The sequence below is a fragment of the Motacilla alba genome, chromosome 13, assembly GCF_015832195.1.
Source record: "Motacilla alba alba isolate MOTALB_02 chromosome 13, Motacilla_alba_V1.0_pri, whole genome shotgun sequence".
Taxonomy (NCBI): domain Eukaryota; kingdom Metazoa; phylum Chordata; class Aves; order Passeriformes; family Motacillidae; genus Motacilla; species Motacilla alba.
In genome coordinates this window covers 7,164,168-7,183,660 of record NC_052028.1, presented here as the reverse complement: position 1 = coordinate 7,183,660, position 19,493 = coordinate 7,164,168, and the positions used below count along the sequence as shown (strand labels likewise).

The window sequence follows — 19,493 nt, the reverse complement described above, 5'->3', positions numbered from 1 at the left end:
TTAAAAATATTGAAGAAACGTCATCTTTCTGTGAACAAACCAAAAACAGTAGTGGAAATTCCTGGTTTGCCTTGACTTGCCTTTTGAAACCGATCCACTAAGCTACCTAATTATGTTGCATCTTCTTGGAAGGTATCTCATTTTCAGTGTTTGAATAATCTGCTGGGCTCAGGGGTAAGGAGAGGCCCTTCCTACTGACACCTTCACATAAGTTTAGCAAAATTAACAGGTTAAATGCTTTGTATATATTACTTGGGTCCCTTACTGCTGTTATTGGGAGCCTCTTTCAGAAGTTTGTCTTTGGTTTAATTTTGAAGGTGAGGGAACAAAATCTTCTTGTGGAGAAACTCCAGTGTCCCCTGAACCATGGGGATTCCCACAAGTCCCCGTGTGTATGCAGACTGCTTCTGGGCCTGGAAGCACAGAGGCTGCTGTGGGTCAGTGCCCATGCTGGCATTTCTGGGAGCCAGGGTAGTCCTGCCTGTAGCACCTCTGCTCTGGCACAAGCCACCGTCTAATTTCCATCCTGGATGTATCCATGCTGCTTCCCGTTAAAGCAGATATGTGTTTCAAATGGAATTACGCCTTGGAATGTTTTCTGTGCCAGATTCCACATCATCTTTGTGTGCTTCTCTATTTCCATGACATTGAAAGAAATAGATATTTGCACAGAGTTTTTTTTTTGTTTCGAGAGCTGCTAGCTGCAGACAAAAGCAGTTAGAAACCAGGCCATCTCACTGCTCTGTGCAACTGCCACCATAAGGAAAACAGTATTTTAGCAGTATTTACTTGATCCTCACAATAGCTTTATTGAGAAAAACAAGCTTGTATTGGTAACCCTGGTTCTCTGGGGAGAAAAGCTGAGACAACCCAGATGGGTGACTTGTCTGGTCACACAAGGAAGCCCTGCCTGCCCTCCACAGCCTTGTGCCAGCCCTTGGAAGAGCTGAGCTCACTGTGCCTCTTGCTCCTAATGTTATTTGGGGTTTTTTGACTGTTCTTTGTTAAGTGAGGTCCAAAGCAATGGAATGCCAAACTGCAAGACACAAAGAAAGGGTAAGATAGCAAATTTTGTGTATTTTGTTTTCCTTTACTCACCTTATTTTCAGTGTTAATAGTGAAGACAGTGTCCCTTTGGTTCAGAAGCTTACAGGAGTATGCAATGTTAACTGCTGTCTCCTGTTTGTCTCCTGTCAACACCCAAATTTTTATCCCAGCTTCTCGGAGAGACACAATAGTGTCAGGTACTCCATCTTGCAGGCGGTCTTCTATCCCTGTTGCTCCTGGGCAAATAGGAAAATAAGAGAAATAATTTTCTTTTTCTTGAAAATCAGGTTGCTATTTTCTTGTTTAAAAAAAGCTCTTTGCTTTCCAATCACGCTCCTGAACTTATTGAGAGTTGAGCCAAGGTTTTGTCCAACAAATAAACATGCAGGCACATGATCTGCATTTGGATTAAGGTCTGAACGTGTCAACAGTCAAGTTCTGTCTCTTCATTTTTTTCATTGCAAGAACAATGCATTTCATTTCTTCCTAATAATCCAAAATGACACTGTGCTGGCAGAGGAATCACAGCATATGAATTTTAAAATTACTGCATTAAGTCCTATCAAAGCAACCAGAAAAGATGAACTTTGACTATTTAAATGGATGCTGTCCTTGTTGTCAAGTCAGACGCTTCAGCCATCAAAGGCAGAAGAAGCAGTACAGTACGTTTTCTTTTTGAGCATGCACAAACTTAGAAGCAGATGCCAACATTCATCCTGATGATGTTGGGAAATGACCATCTGAATGTTACAATACTCCTTATCCCTTCCACTAGAGGTCAGCTTGAAGATGCTGTAACTGTGGTACATTAAAGATAGATATTGATTTAGGCTAAGCGAACACTTTTTGCAAATTAAAGTGTGGAAGCAAATAGAGCCTTAGTAATTGGAAAAGGTAACAGACTCTGACAAGATCTACATTACCTCTTATGTGGTCTGCTTATGGCATTTACCATTATTACTCTAATTTTTTAAATCACTGCAGAGATTATGAGAAGCCATAATGGAAGCTATTGCTTGCAATCGCAGACATCCAACAAAGTATGGGCACAAATTGCAGTCAGAGAAAAATGAGACTGAGACAACTCCAAAAATCAAAGTTGTAAAGAACAAAATGTTTGCAAACAAAATAGAACAGAAAGCACTAAAGTGCTCCATAATTTAACAGAATGATGTTGTTAGATATGACGGTGATGAATGATGCAGAAATGTCAATCAATGCAGGTTTAAATGCTAAACATCTTTTTACAAAGTGCACAAAGCAAGCACAACAATGCAACAACAGCAGGAACTCAGTAGCAAAACATGTTCAAGTTACTGGATTTTATAATACAGTTCAATTACCAAAATTCCCTCAGAATTTGTGCTCAAAACTGAAATTAATTTATAGTATTTTATAGGTTTATCTAAGGATTTGGATGCACAATTGAATTGTGGGAACTACATTCTCTACTGTGTCAGCTGAGCCACAGTAACAGCTGATGTGCACGTTCTTTGCTCAGGGCACTCAAGAGCTGCAAGTAACTTTTTCAAAGTTACTGCTGCCCAAAATGCACAAGAACTTGTATAGACACTGTCATTGGATTTTATCTCCCTAGCCTGAAGATTTCCAAACCACAGAGGAAGTATTTTAGACATAAATTAGTATAAGCTGTTGACTGCCATACTGCCAAGACTATCACAGGAGAGCAAGTGATGCTTCATGCAATGGCAATTCTTATTTTTAGCTACCCAGCAGGGTGAGTTTGGTCTCCAGATGCTGTGCTGTCTCTATTAACAGCTCCTCTCTGTTGTCAATCGCAGCTTCTGCCTCCCGACGAAAATTGGCCCATTTTTGAAAGTCATCTTCATTCAAGACCTGCATTACACAATTTAAACAGTGTTTATTTGAAATTTAAATAAGAGAGGAATGCCAACATTCTGGATCACAGAGACTTAACTTGTATCCAAACTGGTAAAGTTCTGTGTCGTCTTTAAAATAACACAGACTTTTCCAAGAGAAAACTGCAAGAAAAAGTAGTTTGTACAAATGACCTACAGCTGAGACTCAAAAACATGATGTAGAGAAACTCTTGCTCACATATCTCTTGCTTAGCTGAGAGCACATAGCTTCTGAGGGCTGATCTACATTTCTCCAGACCTTGAATATGATCTATTTGTTGCACAGTGACAACTTCTGTATAAAAGTATGACACTAAAATACACTAATTCAGGCTGAGAGCAAGATTTTTGTAAGCTGAATGCCAAGCAAAAGAGAAAAAGGTTGGGTGCTCTGCTGACTCTGTTTCTTGCTTGGAACCATTGTAGAGTAGGTCAGCTGGAGTTACTATAGGAGAAACAGAAATAAATGTTTTGACACTGACTAAAAACCCCTCATTTGGTCACAATGAAGAAAAAGAGGGGAAAAAATACTCCAGACAAGGGAAATAGAGGGACAAAGAGATGGGCTATATCTGCCTGGTTGTCTGAAGCAGAAGTATAACTACTGTATTTTTCTAGCAGTTCTATTGACACGTACGGACCCTGGTGCTCCCCCACCTTCTTAGCTATGCACAGGGTTCTCAGTCCATCATGGGCATAGTAGTCCAGATGCTTCTGTGTTCTTTCTTTTATTCTTTTCAGTCTCTTGTCTGAGCTAATGTCACCTGGGAAACACAAGGAAAAGATTCCATATTTTAAGTACAGATAATTTTCAATCTAATGGCCTAAGATTAAAAAGGAGTAGGCACTGGAGAAAATGGAATCCATTAAAATACCAAGTTCTTGAAAAGCTCAAAAGTATTGGCTGTGAAGAAGCTGAAATCTTGCTAAAAACTCCTGTTTCCTTTAAGATAACATTACTTGTGTTTCTTTTTATTAATATTACAGCACTCTTGCTGGCAACCTGAAAAACAACAGCCAGGCCCTTATGACAGTATTATTGCAGAGTACACAATGGGTTACTATTATCAGTGAATTTTAATTATCCCATTCCTTATTCTAAGCACTTCTGAAGTGGAATAAATATCTCAGTTTTGATCTGCAAGGACAGTACTAGACAAAGTTTGTTCTTTCTTTATATTCCTAATATCTAGATGTAATATTTCATGCAGAAAAGACCACAGCTCAGTTATTGTTAGGAGACACAACAGAAAAAGCTCCCTGGCTAATTACCTTTGGTGGAGTTGTCCAGCAGGTCCATTATTACAGAGTCAGCACCTTTTGTGTAGACAACAATCTCCTTGGTTAGAGGGTGTCTTACCACCACAGACATCCTTTTCCTGACTGAGTCAAACCCCAGGGTGTAGAGGATGTCAAAGGTCAGGAGCGTGCCCTGTGGCAGCTGCACCGTGACCTGTTCGGGCGTCCGGGACACGAGGATGAAGCCGTAGGCCTGGGCAGCATAGACCAGAGCTGCCTCGTCCGGGCTCTCAGCCTCGTAACAAAAGTCTGTTGGCAGAGAAGTGTTGGTTGCAGACCTAAAAACTTCATCCAAGGAAGCAGTACCAATCTCTGTGCTGCCCTTGTCCTGGAGCTCCTGGCCTCCACTGCTGGAACAGCCGTCATTGTCATTGTCACAGCTCTCCAGCACAGCGAGAGGCTCCTCGGTGTTCTTTGCACTGAAGCTGGCACTAAGTTGTGAGCTAGACTGAGATGATGAAAAAGATTGACTAAGGCTTGCTAATTTTAGCCTTTGAAATATCTGATGAATCTTCTCCAGGGTGATTCCTGAAGGTTTTATTGGTGGTGGGATTGTGACCTAGAAATAGGAGAAAAACAAAGGTTAAAAATAAATAAATGTGAACTTCAAGAGCCTTCTCAAAACCTCCCTCTACTTTTCTGCACCTAAATTACAATTACTGCAACTTTCCCCTTTTCCCCTCTCCTGCCATCTAACTGTGGTGGAAGGATTTAATAGAGAAGTAATATGTGAGATGGCATCCACATTTGATGGTGATTTGTATCTCTGCTTCTGAAGCAAAGATGTAATGAAGCCCTTGTAGCTCTGTCAGTTGCCTGGCAGATCAGAGAAAACCCAGTGTGTTCAACAAACTTCTTACAGCATATATAATACAAAATCTAAGAGAAAAAGTGCAGATCCTGAGGTAGCCTTAGCTATTCATCAAACATAAGAATACAAGCTAGGAAGGGATACACAGGCATGGAAGTAGAAGATATTACAAAAAATATAAAGGAACCAGAAGACAACTCTCAAACAAACAATTTTTTACCACTTCAGTTTTCACTGGACACTACGTTGCTGAATGGAAGCATGACCCGTTTTCCTCATATATTTAAAGTTAAATTACCCTTTGTCTTGGCTCAGTAGCTGTGGAGACCAGAACTGTGTTGCAAATGGCAAGAGCAAGAAAAAAGTCAGTAAAGGATGTGGAAGTCTTCATTTGTATGAAAGGAGGAAAGCTCTCAGTCTGGAGGGCAGCTTCTCGCACTCGCCGCAGCAGCCTGCTGTCGGGAGTCACGTCCTTTTCCTGGAAGAGAAATTACCCAGTCAGGATTATTTTCATTTACCCTTGTCCTCAAGGAATAACTGGCAGCTTCACAGACTTCTTGAATTTAGACCTAGAAAATGCCTTTTGTATTTAACATCTATGAAAAAAAGACGTCTTTCAAAAAGCTGCATAACTGGATAATTAGAAGGAAATGAATCTTCAAAAGGAAGATGATCTCGAAATTTTATTTCTTTTGAGATCTACTGAAAATCAGAAAATGCACTACTGGGCATTTCACTTCAGCAGCAACTTTCTGAACTCAAAAGTTTCCTCTGGAAAAATAAAAAATGGACAGGCTAATTGTGGCCTCAGAGACAGGTTTTAAAAACGAAACAAACAACAACAACAAAAAAAATCAATATTTATCAGAACAATTTTTCTCATATTCTTTTTCACATTAAGTGAAAACAGTGCTGACCTGAATTTTCATCCTGAACATATATTAAAAACCCTAACCAAGCAAAAAAGAAAACTGAATAAAATAGCACTAATGATTATAATAATTTAAATTTGCCACCTTTTCAATGTTAATGATTTTGTTAGTGAAAATGCTGATATAAATGTCTGGTGCCATTCAGTTTTAAGGTTTTCTCATTAACTTGATAGCATTTCTTCTACTTGATGGCATTAAAACCTGATGATCATGGGACAATGAAAATCTTTGTTGAATGTTTCTAATAGCAAGGTACTGCTTATTGGAACTATTAAATCTAGAAGGAAATGTACTGTCACTCCCTTAATTCATAAGAACTCCTAAAGGTAGAGAGAGTAAATGTTAATTTTCTATCGTTTTCCATTGTTGAAAGATGGATTTTTCTTACAAACTTCTGTCTGCTGACATACACACAGGTCTACAAACACAGTCTGCATATCAGGAGTACTCAGGATGCTGCAGATTTGTAGCAGAGTAAAAATGCATCAGATGAGGTGATGCAAGTTCCAAAGGGCAGGAACTTTTGAGACACCAAAAATTTATTATTCCCATTTTATTAATAGGGAATCGGCTCAGGTGGCAAAGGATAGTAGTAGAATGGTACTATGTCTCATTTAAAGGTTACACAGGGCAGGCTCTGTGCAATATCTAAATGTCTCTATTTTTACATCTTCTCAATTGTCATTGTGATAAATTGTCAAATTTATCCAGACAGAGTGACACCTTTGAGCAGCTAAGGCTAGTTATTTCCATAACAGCAGCTTAATGTTCTTCTGCAAAAGAGGCATTTGATACTAGTTCATCAGGTATTGCTTTACAGTGAATTTAAAAAATGTTTATTTCTAGAAGAAAAAGAAAAGGCCTGGCAGTGAAAAATATAATTGGAAAATATACTGGCAAGAAATTTCTTTAGCATCCTTCAAAAGTCATGACCTGTAAGAAGCTCTCACAAGTCATGGCTCATGGGCTCTCAGAATCCACAGAGATGTTCTCAGCAACTCATGAGGTTTGGGCTGGAAAATACTAGGATAACAACTTCCAGAACTCCCATATTCCAAGAACAGTATGAGTTCTGAGTAGTACTTACTACATGACAGCAGAATTGAATGAGGTAAGTAGGATCTTATAACAACTGCAGCAAATAGAGTTCTGAGAATTCTGCATTTATTAGACTATTTTTTTTTAAAAAAAGATTTGGATGGGTTTTCCAGGCCTTTAATTTTAATTGGAATTCAAATTTTGAAAGTGTATGACCTTTTAAGTTCACAAAAGCCTTGTCTGAAACGTCTTTTAAAAAACTTTCGAGAAGAGCAGAACAGTCTGACTTTAATTAGGCTGTGGGTGAATTTGGGAAGCTTCAGACCCAAATTGCAGCAGATCCTGCTCCCCCCTGACTGCAGCCTGCACGCTCCAATTGACGACTCAGATTCTTTGTTTCCCCCTTCCCTTTCTCAGCTCCAGCAAGGCTTGGATTTCTCTCTACCTGTTGGCTTTCTGTGGCTGTTATCATGTTAATTGAAGGGACAGGACCATGATCAGACTAAGAATGATTTATTGCTTAGATAACATCATCCCAAAGACTATGAGATTTATAAGACAGCAAGCAGTCGGCCATAGTCTAAGATTGTCACAAGTTCTTTGTTGCAAGACAGTATATAACTTTCTAATCCAATGGACAGTTGCCATAGAGTGTTTTGTTTTCTAACCTGTCACCTATACTTCTTTCTACTGCAATGTGGATAGTTTTGTCCAATAAGGTCTATTACATGTACAAATAAATGTCTCTGTTATAACATCTGAACTCTTAGCTTATTCTATTGCACTACACTACAAAACCCTTCATCATCTTATCTAATACAGTTTCTTACTCAAGGCATATTCTATAGAAATGTAAGTTTGTGGTTTCTCTGCTCAATGTCTGTGTACTTGGCTTTCACATCAATCTAGACTTCCTCTTAGGCTGTGCATCAAGCCCTCCTGAGTCTGTGAAGATTTCCATCTTTCTGATTCCCACAGCTTTCCATCACAAAAGCAGCAGAAGGGGTAAGTTAGAAGGTGTTGGCTCAGGTGCTGGTACTCACGATGGGGCTGCTGAAGGCCACCTGGGACTGGCTGCTGTCGCGCCGGCCGAGGGACCTGCTCCTGGTGTGTCCCTGGGAGCGCACCCGGTCGCTCTGGCACCTCCTCAGAGGCCTCACGGTGCTGTGCTTGGAGGTGGCTGGTCTCTCAAGATTCATGGGAGGAAGAGTGAAGTGCTGAAGCTTTGCAAAATCCTCATTGTCTAAATCCAGCTCTTTCTGTGTTTTCAGTCGCCTGTCTGTAAAAGAAAAATGAAACCTGACCTCTGATTCTTCTCTGTTTTTTTTTTTTTTTCATTGTTTGGGGGGAATTCCTCAATCAGTTAAAACCCCTGAAACATACTAAATCAAAGCCAAAACATTTCAAAAGCCATCACCAGAAAAATTTCACTGCCCACTGTCCAGCCGTTTCTGGCACTTGCCACTGTTATTATTGCAAGAAAATAAAAATGTGTTTTTAAAGTGATCAGTCACTTTTATGGGCTTCTCTTAATGTTTCATCTCTTCAGCTGCTTTTTGCAGTTGGAACAGGAGAGTGAAATATGGTAATTCACAAATCTGCTAATGTTTTCAGTCGCAGAACACAAACATCTTTTTGCTTGCCAGCTTAACAGGATCCCTTCCACTACACAGAGCACGAAAGTAATGACGAAGAAGGAGCCTGAGTCAACACCGTGAATTCAGAGCACCGAGTGCCAGGATCCTTCAGACCCGGACTGCAGCCAGGATCCACTCCAGGAAATGAGTGCCTGTATTTTTCATATCACACAAAAGCGTATGTTTACGTAGTCACAGAAACAATTACTTTTGGACCCATTGAGTTTAAATATTAACTAGTATCAGTTTGTGAGCTTATAAAAAAGGTCATCCGGTGTTCATTTAGAAATGAAAGTGTTCTCTTTGAATGCAGGGCAAATCCTGGAGGTGCCTGCAGAGGGATCTGGAAAACATTTCCCATCTGCCTTCTGAATCATTTAAAACACCTTCACTTTTGTGAATCTCTGTAACAGCAGTCCCTCACAAAAACTGACTATTTCACAAAAACTCTACATTCAGTCAGAGGGCTCAGTATGTTTTGGTATTAATATTTAAATTAATGACATTTAATTTCTCAGACATAAAAAGCAAGTATAAAACACTGTCTCTCACCATTTTCCTGATGGGAAAATTCAATTCCATCAACAGTACAGCGTCGAAATACCATTTTGTTTTCTGTTAGTGTCCCAGTTTTGTCTGAGAAGATGTACTGGATCTGTCCAAGGTCTTCAGTAATAGTGAGGGCACGGCACTGGATGGGCAAATCTGCTTCTTCATCATACAGGTCAATGTCATTGTGAATTAAGAAGACTTGGCCCAGTTTGACCAACTCAATCGACACATAAAGAGACACGGGGATTAAAATCTGAAAGAGAGTTTAAATTCTCAGTGAGAGGTGAGATAAATTTCACTGCTTTCTATCAGCAACGTCCTGGCACAGTTATACTAATGATTTCCAAAGAAACAGCTCTTCCTAGAGATATATGTAAGACTGATGAATTCAGGGGTGCAAAAAATCTTGCACACAACAGTAATGGAGAAAGAGGGACAAGTGGCAAACTTAGGACTGAATTCCTAGAGTACTAAATTAAAAGGTGGGTCTTTTGGAGGATGCCCTTACAAAGCACATTTTCTGGACATAGGATCATTCTCGCTCTTACCCCTCTGAAACTCTGAAAGGATGGACTAGCACAGACTCTTAGTGCAGGAAAGTTTCACAAATCATTACTTTGCACACAACACTTCCCATCCACAAGCTTCCTTGCCCTGAAAGAATAATGAATTCTGAAGATGCACAAATATTCTGTTTCAGTAATGAAGAATAATCCCCCAAGGAATCTCTGAGCAGTTCTGAAAGTTATTTTCAGATTTTGTTCATATTAAAGTAATTCTGTCCACTTAAATCTCAGCACTGACATAAAAAAATCTGAAAAGTAAATGTAATTTTTTCCCTCACCCAATAAGATATTCTTTCCCAATTAGGCTTAATCACACTCAGATATACAAGTATCCTACTTCTAATTTAGCTTCTTTCCTAGACCAGATGAACCATACCTAGTTATTATTCCCCACTGGCAATTTGGCAATTTTTGTTTCACTGTTTTTCTGAGCTGCTAAGTGGTCTTCTTATTTTGGAATTCTGAATATAGGCAGAAAAAAAAAAGAAAAAAAAAAAGCTGGCATTTGGATGTAAATATCTTCTTTATTGCATCTGCTAGATATTCTGAGTTACAGATATTATACATGTGTTTCCTATCTATATCCTTGTGTTTTTTTGATAGCAAGAAAAAAAATGCAGTTAGAATGAAAAAAAAAAAGAAAAAAAGAAACATTATTTCACACTTGGCTGATTTGAAACACTCCTAGCAATATTTTCAAATAGGATTAAGAAGGCACTGCACAGCTATTAATTGATATTAATTGTTCTGTAGTGATTATACTCAATTTTGAGTAGCTTCTTCCTTGGAGGAAACAGGGAGGTTTTTGTCTTTTACCTGCAACAGGATTATCATTGTCAGGAACATGTAGAAACCAGCAAGAACTGGAGCCACAAAATTGCCATTCTGGTCTGGGACATCGTAGGGTGGATGCTCCCAAAAGTTTCCTGTCCAGATGCCATGCCCTGTGGGAATGAGATACAAGAGTGAAATCGGCTGAGCAGTGGAGTGAGGGACAAAGCTTCTGAAATGTGCAGATGTGGACTGCTCTGCTAACAAAACAGAGAGAGCATTTCCAAAACAGTGCTCCCCAAGCAATGCTGCAAATCTTTTGGCGAATGCAAAGCACCTGCAGAGCTCTGTAGCACATGCACATAGCTGATATGCTAGTGACAAGTGAGCATTCAGGGATATTTTCATTCACCTCTGCTTCGCCAGGTGTTCCCCATGGCTCTTAGCTCTGCACAGATCTTTTCTCATTCTGTGTTTCCCTGCTGGAAGTCTCCATCTCTATCATCTATCCGTAAAGATCCTCAGAGATGAAGACTCTCTTTCCTCTCACAAAAGTAAACTATAGAACTTTTGTATATAGACAAACCAAAATATTTCCTACTCTCCCTGACCATTCTTGATTTCAATCTGTCTTTGCTAAGAGTTGACAAATCACCTAAATTCAGTCTGGGCAACTCATCTTTACATTCCTTCAAATAAATCATATCTCAAACTGCTTCTTCCTCCATGTTTTAAAAACCAGCAGACATCATTGCACTGCTACAACAAAGCCTCTCTTCCAGGACTTAACAACATCCCATCACAATTGTTTTACCACTTTCTATACTGTCCTTATTGAAATAAACTTTTGTCAAGGAGGTTATTAAATTTACAGCATCAGAAGCTTCCCACAGAGCTAAGGCAAACAACTTGGTTTCCCTCATTGCATGATTTGTCCAGATGCCAAAAGCCTCTATCAGTCCAGCTCAAATAAAACTTCCATTGAGACCAGTTAACCAAGCAGTTGTTTTGCAGCATCTGCCTACTGAAATGCTGCCAAAAATATTCAAATTATTTCAGCAATGCTTTTTGGCAGCTTCAGACCACAGTCACATCTGTACAAGGACAGCTTTGCTCTATAAGCCACTTCTTACCCCAATTTACCACTGTGTGCAAGAACAATCCTGATAACTGATCCACCAGAGATACTTTTTCCTAGAACCCTACATTCAGACAAGGCTGCAAAGCAAGAACTCATGGTAGAGCCTCTGGACATTTTAGATGGCTGAAAGGTGATGGACTTCTACGTCTTTCACTTAGACTATGAATATTTTTTTTAACGTGAGCAGACAAATTGTTTTTTAAATGCTGAATTTTTTCATCTGAGACTTCTTTTAACCTCAAATTGAAGGACTTTATTACTCAAGAACCCCTACACACCAGACAAGGCAAGTCCCTAAATCCAGATAACAGCAGCCAGGGAACAAGGAAAATAAAACCTCTCCCTCATACAGAGCTCAGTTGTGAAACTGAAATCCCATTTTGGTGCCAAAAGTCCCACTGCAACATGAAGCAGTAACGCTAAAGAAGTGATCAAGTCAGTTCAGTTGTTCATCTGTTTTGGATGATCCTTACTTCCCATGGTATCACATCTGATGACTGACGGTTGCCACACCACACACCTCCAGGGCAGGCACAGGAAAACCTGATTTGACTGTTGCTTAATCAGAGCAGTAGCACTGAGTAAGTTGGCACTGAAACAAAATCCATTAAAAGAAAAAGGGGCTCATGGGAGCCCCTGCTATCTCCTTAAAGCATCGCCCCATTCAAAAGTCAGTACACTTAAAATTTGGTCCTTTGCTCCAAATATGAGGTCCTGTTAATTCTGGCCTGGGACAGATCGCCATCAGAAGGCAAGGAGGTGCTTGCACACAGTGAAAATGATCTTTTTGAGATTACCAATCCAGTAAACTCCAGTCAGGTGCCAAATACCAGTTACTAAATTCACATGTGCTCACCTGTGAAGACCCCATAAAAATGCAGGCTATTCCAACATAATTACTCCATTTCACAGCCTGATGTAAAGGGGCTTTTGAGAAGGAAGGAAGCCGTGGAGGATGTAAACTGAATGAATTAGTTATGAGCAGCTCATGGGTTCTAAATTGTGTGTCTCTGTTTAATACCACTCCCAAACATTAATATTAGAGAAAGACACTACTGAAATGAAAGTAAAGCAAAATCATTTTTCTTTTGCTGTTATGCACAAAGAACAAACAACCCCTCAGGAAGTGGAAGGAAGGAAGATCTCAGCTGACAAATATCAATTCTTACAATGCAGTCACAGGATGGCTTTCTCTTGCTCTACATGTATGATACCATGGTGGGGATGAATCTTATCTGAAACATTTATAGCCATGTTTTCTTCACCTGAATTGCTCAGATTTGCCATTTTAACTCACCTATTGGAAAGACCAAGGAGCCTAAAGACCCCAGGAGCATTCAGCTGTAGATCTCACTCATGTCTATAACATCAATTTTAATCACCATTTGGGAAAAAGATTTTTGTCAGTGATTCATACCTACAGCTCCAACAAGGCACATCACAAACAGGAGTCCCACACATAAGAAAATATCCATGTTCATCCTCTGCTCTATCCTGCTGCGCTTGTAACGGGGACCGCTGTTGTTTAGCATGGCCTTTGTCTCATGACCTTCAAAACACAAATGAATCTTATCATATTTATGCAATATTTTGTATTTTGGTTTGGTTTTTTAAAAAGTATTCTCTCCCCTACTGAGAGCAGGATGGCTAATGTTGACATTCAGAACTTTCCTTGTCCATCTTCCTGTTTGACTGACTACATCAGAGTCTAAATCTTGAAGTTTACCAAAAACCCTCCCTTATATCATGGGTTTCAGCTGTCATATACATTTTTCTGTTCCAATGACAGCAGATTAAGTAGGATAATAAGGTTTATATCAACTATCAAAAGCCAAATATCCATGAGAAGAACAAGAAAATGAATGATAGCATTATGTTTTTGCATTTTATGAACAAACTGTTTAGGTGCTATACAGATTCCTGAAACCTACATTTGAATATTTTTCAGCAATTCAAAAGCCACTAGCTACATTTTGTATATTAAATAAAATTCAACAACTCAGTGAAAAACAATAATATTTAGTTTTTCACTATTTGGTTGTAAAGTGCTGACAAAACAGTCATAAGAGAAATAAAAAAATCCTTAATCCTTAAACTTAGTGAGATAGAAGTGAGCTGCTGTAATAATAATAATGAAAAAAAGGAGTGCTGCAAGAAGTCAAGAAGCAGAAATTACTTCATAAATTCTATTAATCTTATCTAAACCGTGGCTCTACAACTGGGATATCTGGACACCATCTGTTGTTGTATTGATTTGTATCTTTTATGTTTATTTCTGCAGCCCTTTTCCCTGAAAATACAGACCCTGCAGGCTTGCATTTAGTTTTCATTTGTATATGCATGATGTGTGTGACAAGGACTGTTTTCCTTGCTGCCTTTTAGGTTTCTCTAGGGAAGTGATTTAACCCAAAAACTGGAAGTTAGGTGCTGTTCAATCACACCTGCTGGATTCACTCCAGGTTTACCTCAGTGGTTATTAATTAAGAAGAGAGCTAGAGAGAAAATTAGTCTCCAGCCTTATGTTCAGGACATTCAATCAAGAGCTGGGATCCTGGCTTGCTATTCCAATGAATATGTAATTATTTACATAACCTGGAGCTGTGTCAGTGGGACCAGTTTATGCCACCAGTGCTCTTGCCCTTCCAACTCACACGTAAGTACAAACCCTCTTGTTCCACTTAGGCAGGTATTCAGTGCACAGGCTGTGAAGCAGGAGGTGTGTGCTCACTCCCATACAGGCAGAACTCAGAACAAACCCTAAGCCTTCCCTTTGGTGAACAAAATCTCTTAACCACAGAGCTACACTGAAGGGGAGAGCACTGCTGCTTGCATTTCTGTTCTTCCCGCAGCTGTGTGAATCTTGTTCCTCACTTTTCATGTTGGGTGTAATGGAATGCTTTGTAATGAAATCAAAACAATCCAAAGTCCTCTAATCCCTTCCAGAAAACCCTCAAGGAAGTGTTGATGAATTTATTTCAGGAAGAAATCATGATGAGCTTATTTCCAAATATCAGTTCTACCATTCCTTTCCACTTCAGGTGATATCAGGAAAAGAACACTTCTGTAACACAAATATCACCTTCTAAGGAACAGAAAATCAGAGTTATGAGAAATAAACTGCTTTGTTCTCCTCTAATCCTCACCCTTTCCTATGCTGTGAAGCACAACACCTCACTTACCACCCCAATGGTCTCTCTATTTCTAGATGCTGATGGGCTCATCTAAAACTTCTTTCTGGTACTTTAGTATATGAAAAGCATATAATTCTTACTGCTGTCCCAGTCAGAATGAGAAAACTACATTGGCTGTCACTCTGTAATGAGGTTTTTGTACTTTAGTGCTATTGCTTTGTGTAGAACAATTTGGGTAGCCATGAAAAGTATAACTGTCCTCGGGTCAGATGAGAACTGCACAGACCAAGCGATTGCACTAAGTGATGGCTGCACTCCTCACAAAGGCTTCCATTAGAAAGAAAGTTTGAGGAGTAATAGAGTCATAAAAATGGAAAGTGTGCCATCTTATTATGTGACTGATCTTGATTGTTCAGAAAAGGTCACAGACCATGATTAAAAGCCAGAGTATAATCAATGTCAAAGAATCCTAGAAATGAAGCTGATAGTGACTGAAGCCAGCCTAATTTTAGGGAAAAAAGCCCCAAAACTTTTATGCTGACATTACAATAAGAACTCAGTTGGAAATTGATTTGAAGACCTACTCATATGAAAACCACCATGTCTTGGGAATAACTTTAAAACTCCAACCTTTTCTGCTGGCAGCTTAAGCAACATAAATGGAGATCCACATTAGGATCTGTGCTGGCAGTGAAGGGAACATACTGGGAAATCTGAGCTAAACAGTAGAAAATGAGGAACTGCAACAGGAGAAGGGAAGATAAATTACTCCAATTATATCAGGAATGATCCCCACTGAGATTTTTATACAGTAGCTGCTTCGAAAAAAAAAGATTGCAGAGTTTGGCTCCGGCTCTCCTCCTCTACCTGGTGGGCACCCCCCTTGCACGTGGTGTTCACAGAGACACACAGTGAGAGACCTGCAAAGGTAAAGCTACCTTGGAAACGTATGGGAGCTGCAGACATTCAGAGTCCACTTGTGTGGTAATGAAATAGACAGTCTGTTGTCAGGAAAATTGTGCCTGGCTGTGGAGATGAATCTAAGCTAAATGACTCTGGTAAAGGTGTGACTTCTCTTTTCTTTTAGTTGGCTAAACCCTGAACTCCTTGCTGCTGATTAGACATAAAACAGTTAATATAACTCTACTGGAAAGATAATGATAGCTAATGGTATTAATTATTGTGTTTGAATTGACTTTTATTTAATCTACAAAGAAGAGGGAAGCTGATACACTCTATCTGATGCAGAAGAGGACACAGCTGGCAAAGCCAATGATAAATCATGCTCATTGAGTAAAAGCAGTGGTAACACACCAAAGGTAAAAGATGCTGAGAAACAGATGAATTGACCCACTGCTGAACCTGGCACGGCTGCATTTGATCTGGGCACCAGCACCATCTCTCTCTGTCCATGTGCCTCCTGCATGAAGTTCATGGTTGCACAGACACACTCTGTCTGTGTCAGCACAAACCTGTGCTGCTGCTGCTTTTGCTGGCACCTCCAGCTGCTGCCTCACTGCCTCCTGCGTGCTGGCACTGGCACAGATTGAATGCATGAATGAAATTCACAGGTGACTTTTTTTTTTTCCTAATTAGCTCTTTAGCTGCTCCGGTTTCTCCCCTGAGGAGCCAGTGAGACCTCCTTTAGGGCAGCTGTGTAGATTTTATGACAGATGGAATTAGTAGTATAGCAAGAGCTGAGGGTTAGGTACACCTGAGCAATTTTTTACTTGTCTGGATATTTTTACAAGATTTTGACATGCACAAGGATACTGTCACTTGCCAAAGACCCAGTGCAAGACTTGCTGGCTTTGGAGATGGATGAGTAATGCCTTCACTTAAAAGAAAAAGTTATATACTTTTTCTGCGCACTGCCAGTTTTTAAAACAAAATGTCAAATTATGTTGCAATATTAGACTTTACTTATTTTTTAAGGATATTTACAGGGAAATTCTCAGTTTACCTAAATAAAAGGTATGTCTTACCTGCATATATAACGATTCCTACAGCGGCCTCAGTATTTCTGATTGTACATCCACGAAGCAAGAGGTTTTCAATGTTGAGACCTACCTGTTCATGGTTTGGCTGCTCCCTAGAAGAAATATAATCAAATAGAGCAATTAATTTTTCTGTTCTAATGGAGTGCTAAAGAAAATTTTCCCGTGCGTGTCTGTTTCAAGTTGAAATAAAGTAATTTTGTAGGCCATTTTTTTTGCTTTTATTTCCCCTTAATTTCAAGGAAACTTTTCCAGCAAAAAGTTACAGAGAAGTCCAAGTTTTACTTTTAAAGACCACTTGCACAGTGTGTGGCATCATGCCAATACAAAGGAAGTTTGGCTTTCACTTGGAAACTTATCTTTCAGGTTCAATATCTTATGAAAGAAAACAAGAATGATTTTGCCACTTCTTACAGACAAATTTATTTTAGAAAGATGAGTAGAGGTTCAGATGAATACATCTACACCCTGCAAGACCCTCTGTGACTCCATCAGCCACCAAAGTCTTTGTGAATCTCAGTTCACTGAAGCAGTCTTTGGGCTGAGGAGCTCTTCCTCATTCTCATTCTGGATAAAAGACTTTTCATCCTGGCCAAAGGTGCCTCATCACAGACCAGATCCTTCTCCTTGCAGAACAAACTGGTGAAAACCATAACGTTGGTGCCCATCAGGCAGGAAATTTGTTGCTTGCCTCTGAAAATTGATGGCACACACCTACCCCTACCCACAGCTTTTATTTTCACTGGTCGGTTCCTCTTGATAGCTTTACCAAAGCTGAGAGCTTCTATTTCTTTACCAAAGAAATAGAATTTATTTTCTTTAGAATAGAAAGAATCTTTATTTTCTTTTTCTATTTCTTTACCAAAGCTGAGATGCTTTGTCTTGTTTTGTTATGTAAAGGTCAGGGTGAGAAAAGACCTTTTTTTTCCCTAGAATAATCATCTCTCTCTACTTTCTGTCTGGTATTTTGTGTTTCATTTACCAGTAAATAGTCTCATCACTCAAATGAAGGGCAAGGCTAGGTGTTTTATTAGAGCTAAGCAAAGTCCAATGTCTAAGTGCAGCTGCACATTATTACACAACTTAAACTAGACAAGGGAAAAGGTGTAGGTGTCAACAACCTATAGTTGGTGGAATTGTAAAAATGTAATGCCAGAAATTTGTCTTTCTTGGAATCTAAATTCAGCCTTGGGGAACTCATTTAATAGAAGCCTTCTTGCATCCCCTTGAACAGAATTGTCTGTGACTGGACATGTCAGATGGATTTCACTAAGTTATTTCTTATAATTTTTATCAGAGAGTATTCCTGCTATTTTATAGCAGGGCAATAGAGCCTCAATAATTTATTAAGCTCGTGGACAAAAAGGTAGCCTGCTCCAAATAATTGGTGTTTACAAAATAGCTCAAATCTCAGCAGACCAAAGACAGAAACTCCACTAACCCTCAGCAAGTAAATTTTCCCCAGCAAATTCTTTGTTCTATTCCTGAAGAGGGGAGAGAAAGGCAGCTAATTCTATGTTGCATCAAGCGAGCGAGATAATAGGCATTCACCAAAGATATTTCTGTTACACACTTTCACTTGAGAGTTGAATATTTTGAAGGCAGTCCTGAGTCCTAAGGGTGTATATTTGTGTGTGTTTTCTTGTGACATATCTACTACATTTCCATAATCTCAGTGGTCTTTGTTAACTGGGGGGATTGCTTCAATTTAGATTGTACCCAGTGGTTCCTGAAGCAAACAACCACAGCCAGCAGTCAATACAAACTCAGCCTCTTTTTCCCTTGTAAGATATTGCAGCAGAGGAGAAATGGCATTGCTGTTAGAGGCACCGTTCTTACAGGGCACAGCCTCAAAACCAGATTAGGTATGGTCAGTGCTAATGGGAGATAATCCCTGGTTTGCTCTGCCAGAGAGCCAGCCATTTGCAGCTCCTCCAGGTGCAACAATCTCACTGCTTCTTGCAAAGCCATTAACTCCTAGTTTAGCTACTGGTAAATTTAGCAAAGCTGGGGCATGGTGAGGATGCTGGCACATTCATGCAGTTCAATTATTTGCATAACAATGGGGCATGCATTTGGTCTGGGGCAGTAGGTGTTTTGGGCAATGCTCTGCTGTGGTGTGGGAATAAGAATGCACTGATGACTGCTCTGGAGAGAGCCTTGGGAAAGGCTGCTCTGTGTTGGAGGGTAAGAGAATTTTAAGACATGAGCCATGACAGAGAAATTTCCCTTATAATTCATAAATGGGGATAAATCTGCTGAATTTGCTGTTATGCCTGTACCAGAATTATTTAATGAAGAAAGACAAAAAAGAAACCTGCCCTATTTTTTTATACCAGTCTAGTGCATCAGTTCAGTAGCATTTTGCATGCATGTTTGATTTTTCTACCTTTCTAATAGGAAGAAACTCTGGATTGTTTATCAGATCTTGGACACCTTTTCCCTGTGGCTGTAAATGTGGAGAAACTGGAGCCATGCAGCTGGATACCTTTAAACAATTGCAAGGATTTATCTAAAATCTAGTTTAGTCTAATCATCAGGTCAAATGTACATGAGCTTATGTCTAAGTTCTGAAGAGAGCTGAATCTCTGTGAAAATAATTTGTTGGAAACAACTGTAAATGCAATGCCAAGCCTTGGTTCTACCTTGCCACAAAACAGGGTCCAAGTCTACATTTCATATTGACTTCTG

At 39.5% G+C, this 19,493-nt stretch overlaps 1 protein-coding gene across 1 annotated transcript in view; it reads right to left on the bottom strand.

Moving 5' to 3' along the window:
- Positions 1 to 19,493, bottom strand: part of ATP10B (ATPase phospholipid transporting 10B (putative)) — a 48,260-nt gene that overhangs the window by 9,920 nt on the left and 18,847 nt on the right. The window contains 10 exon segments of the mRNA XM_038150144.1: positions 1,099 to 1,283; positions 2,778 to 2,904; positions 3,585 to 3,691; positions 4,200 to 4,785; positions 5,336 to 5,515; positions 8,051 to 8,286; positions 9,197 to 9,449; positions 10,579 to 10,706; positions 13,092 to 13,223; positions 16,791 to 16,897. Coding sequence (XP_038006072.1) covers positions 1,099 to 1,283; positions 2,778 to 2,904; positions 3,585 to 3,691; positions 4,200 to 4,785; positions 5,336 to 5,515; positions 8,051 to 8,286; positions 9,197 to 9,449; positions 10,579 to 10,706; positions 13,092 to 13,223; positions 16,791 to 16,897 — 2,041 coding nt within the window.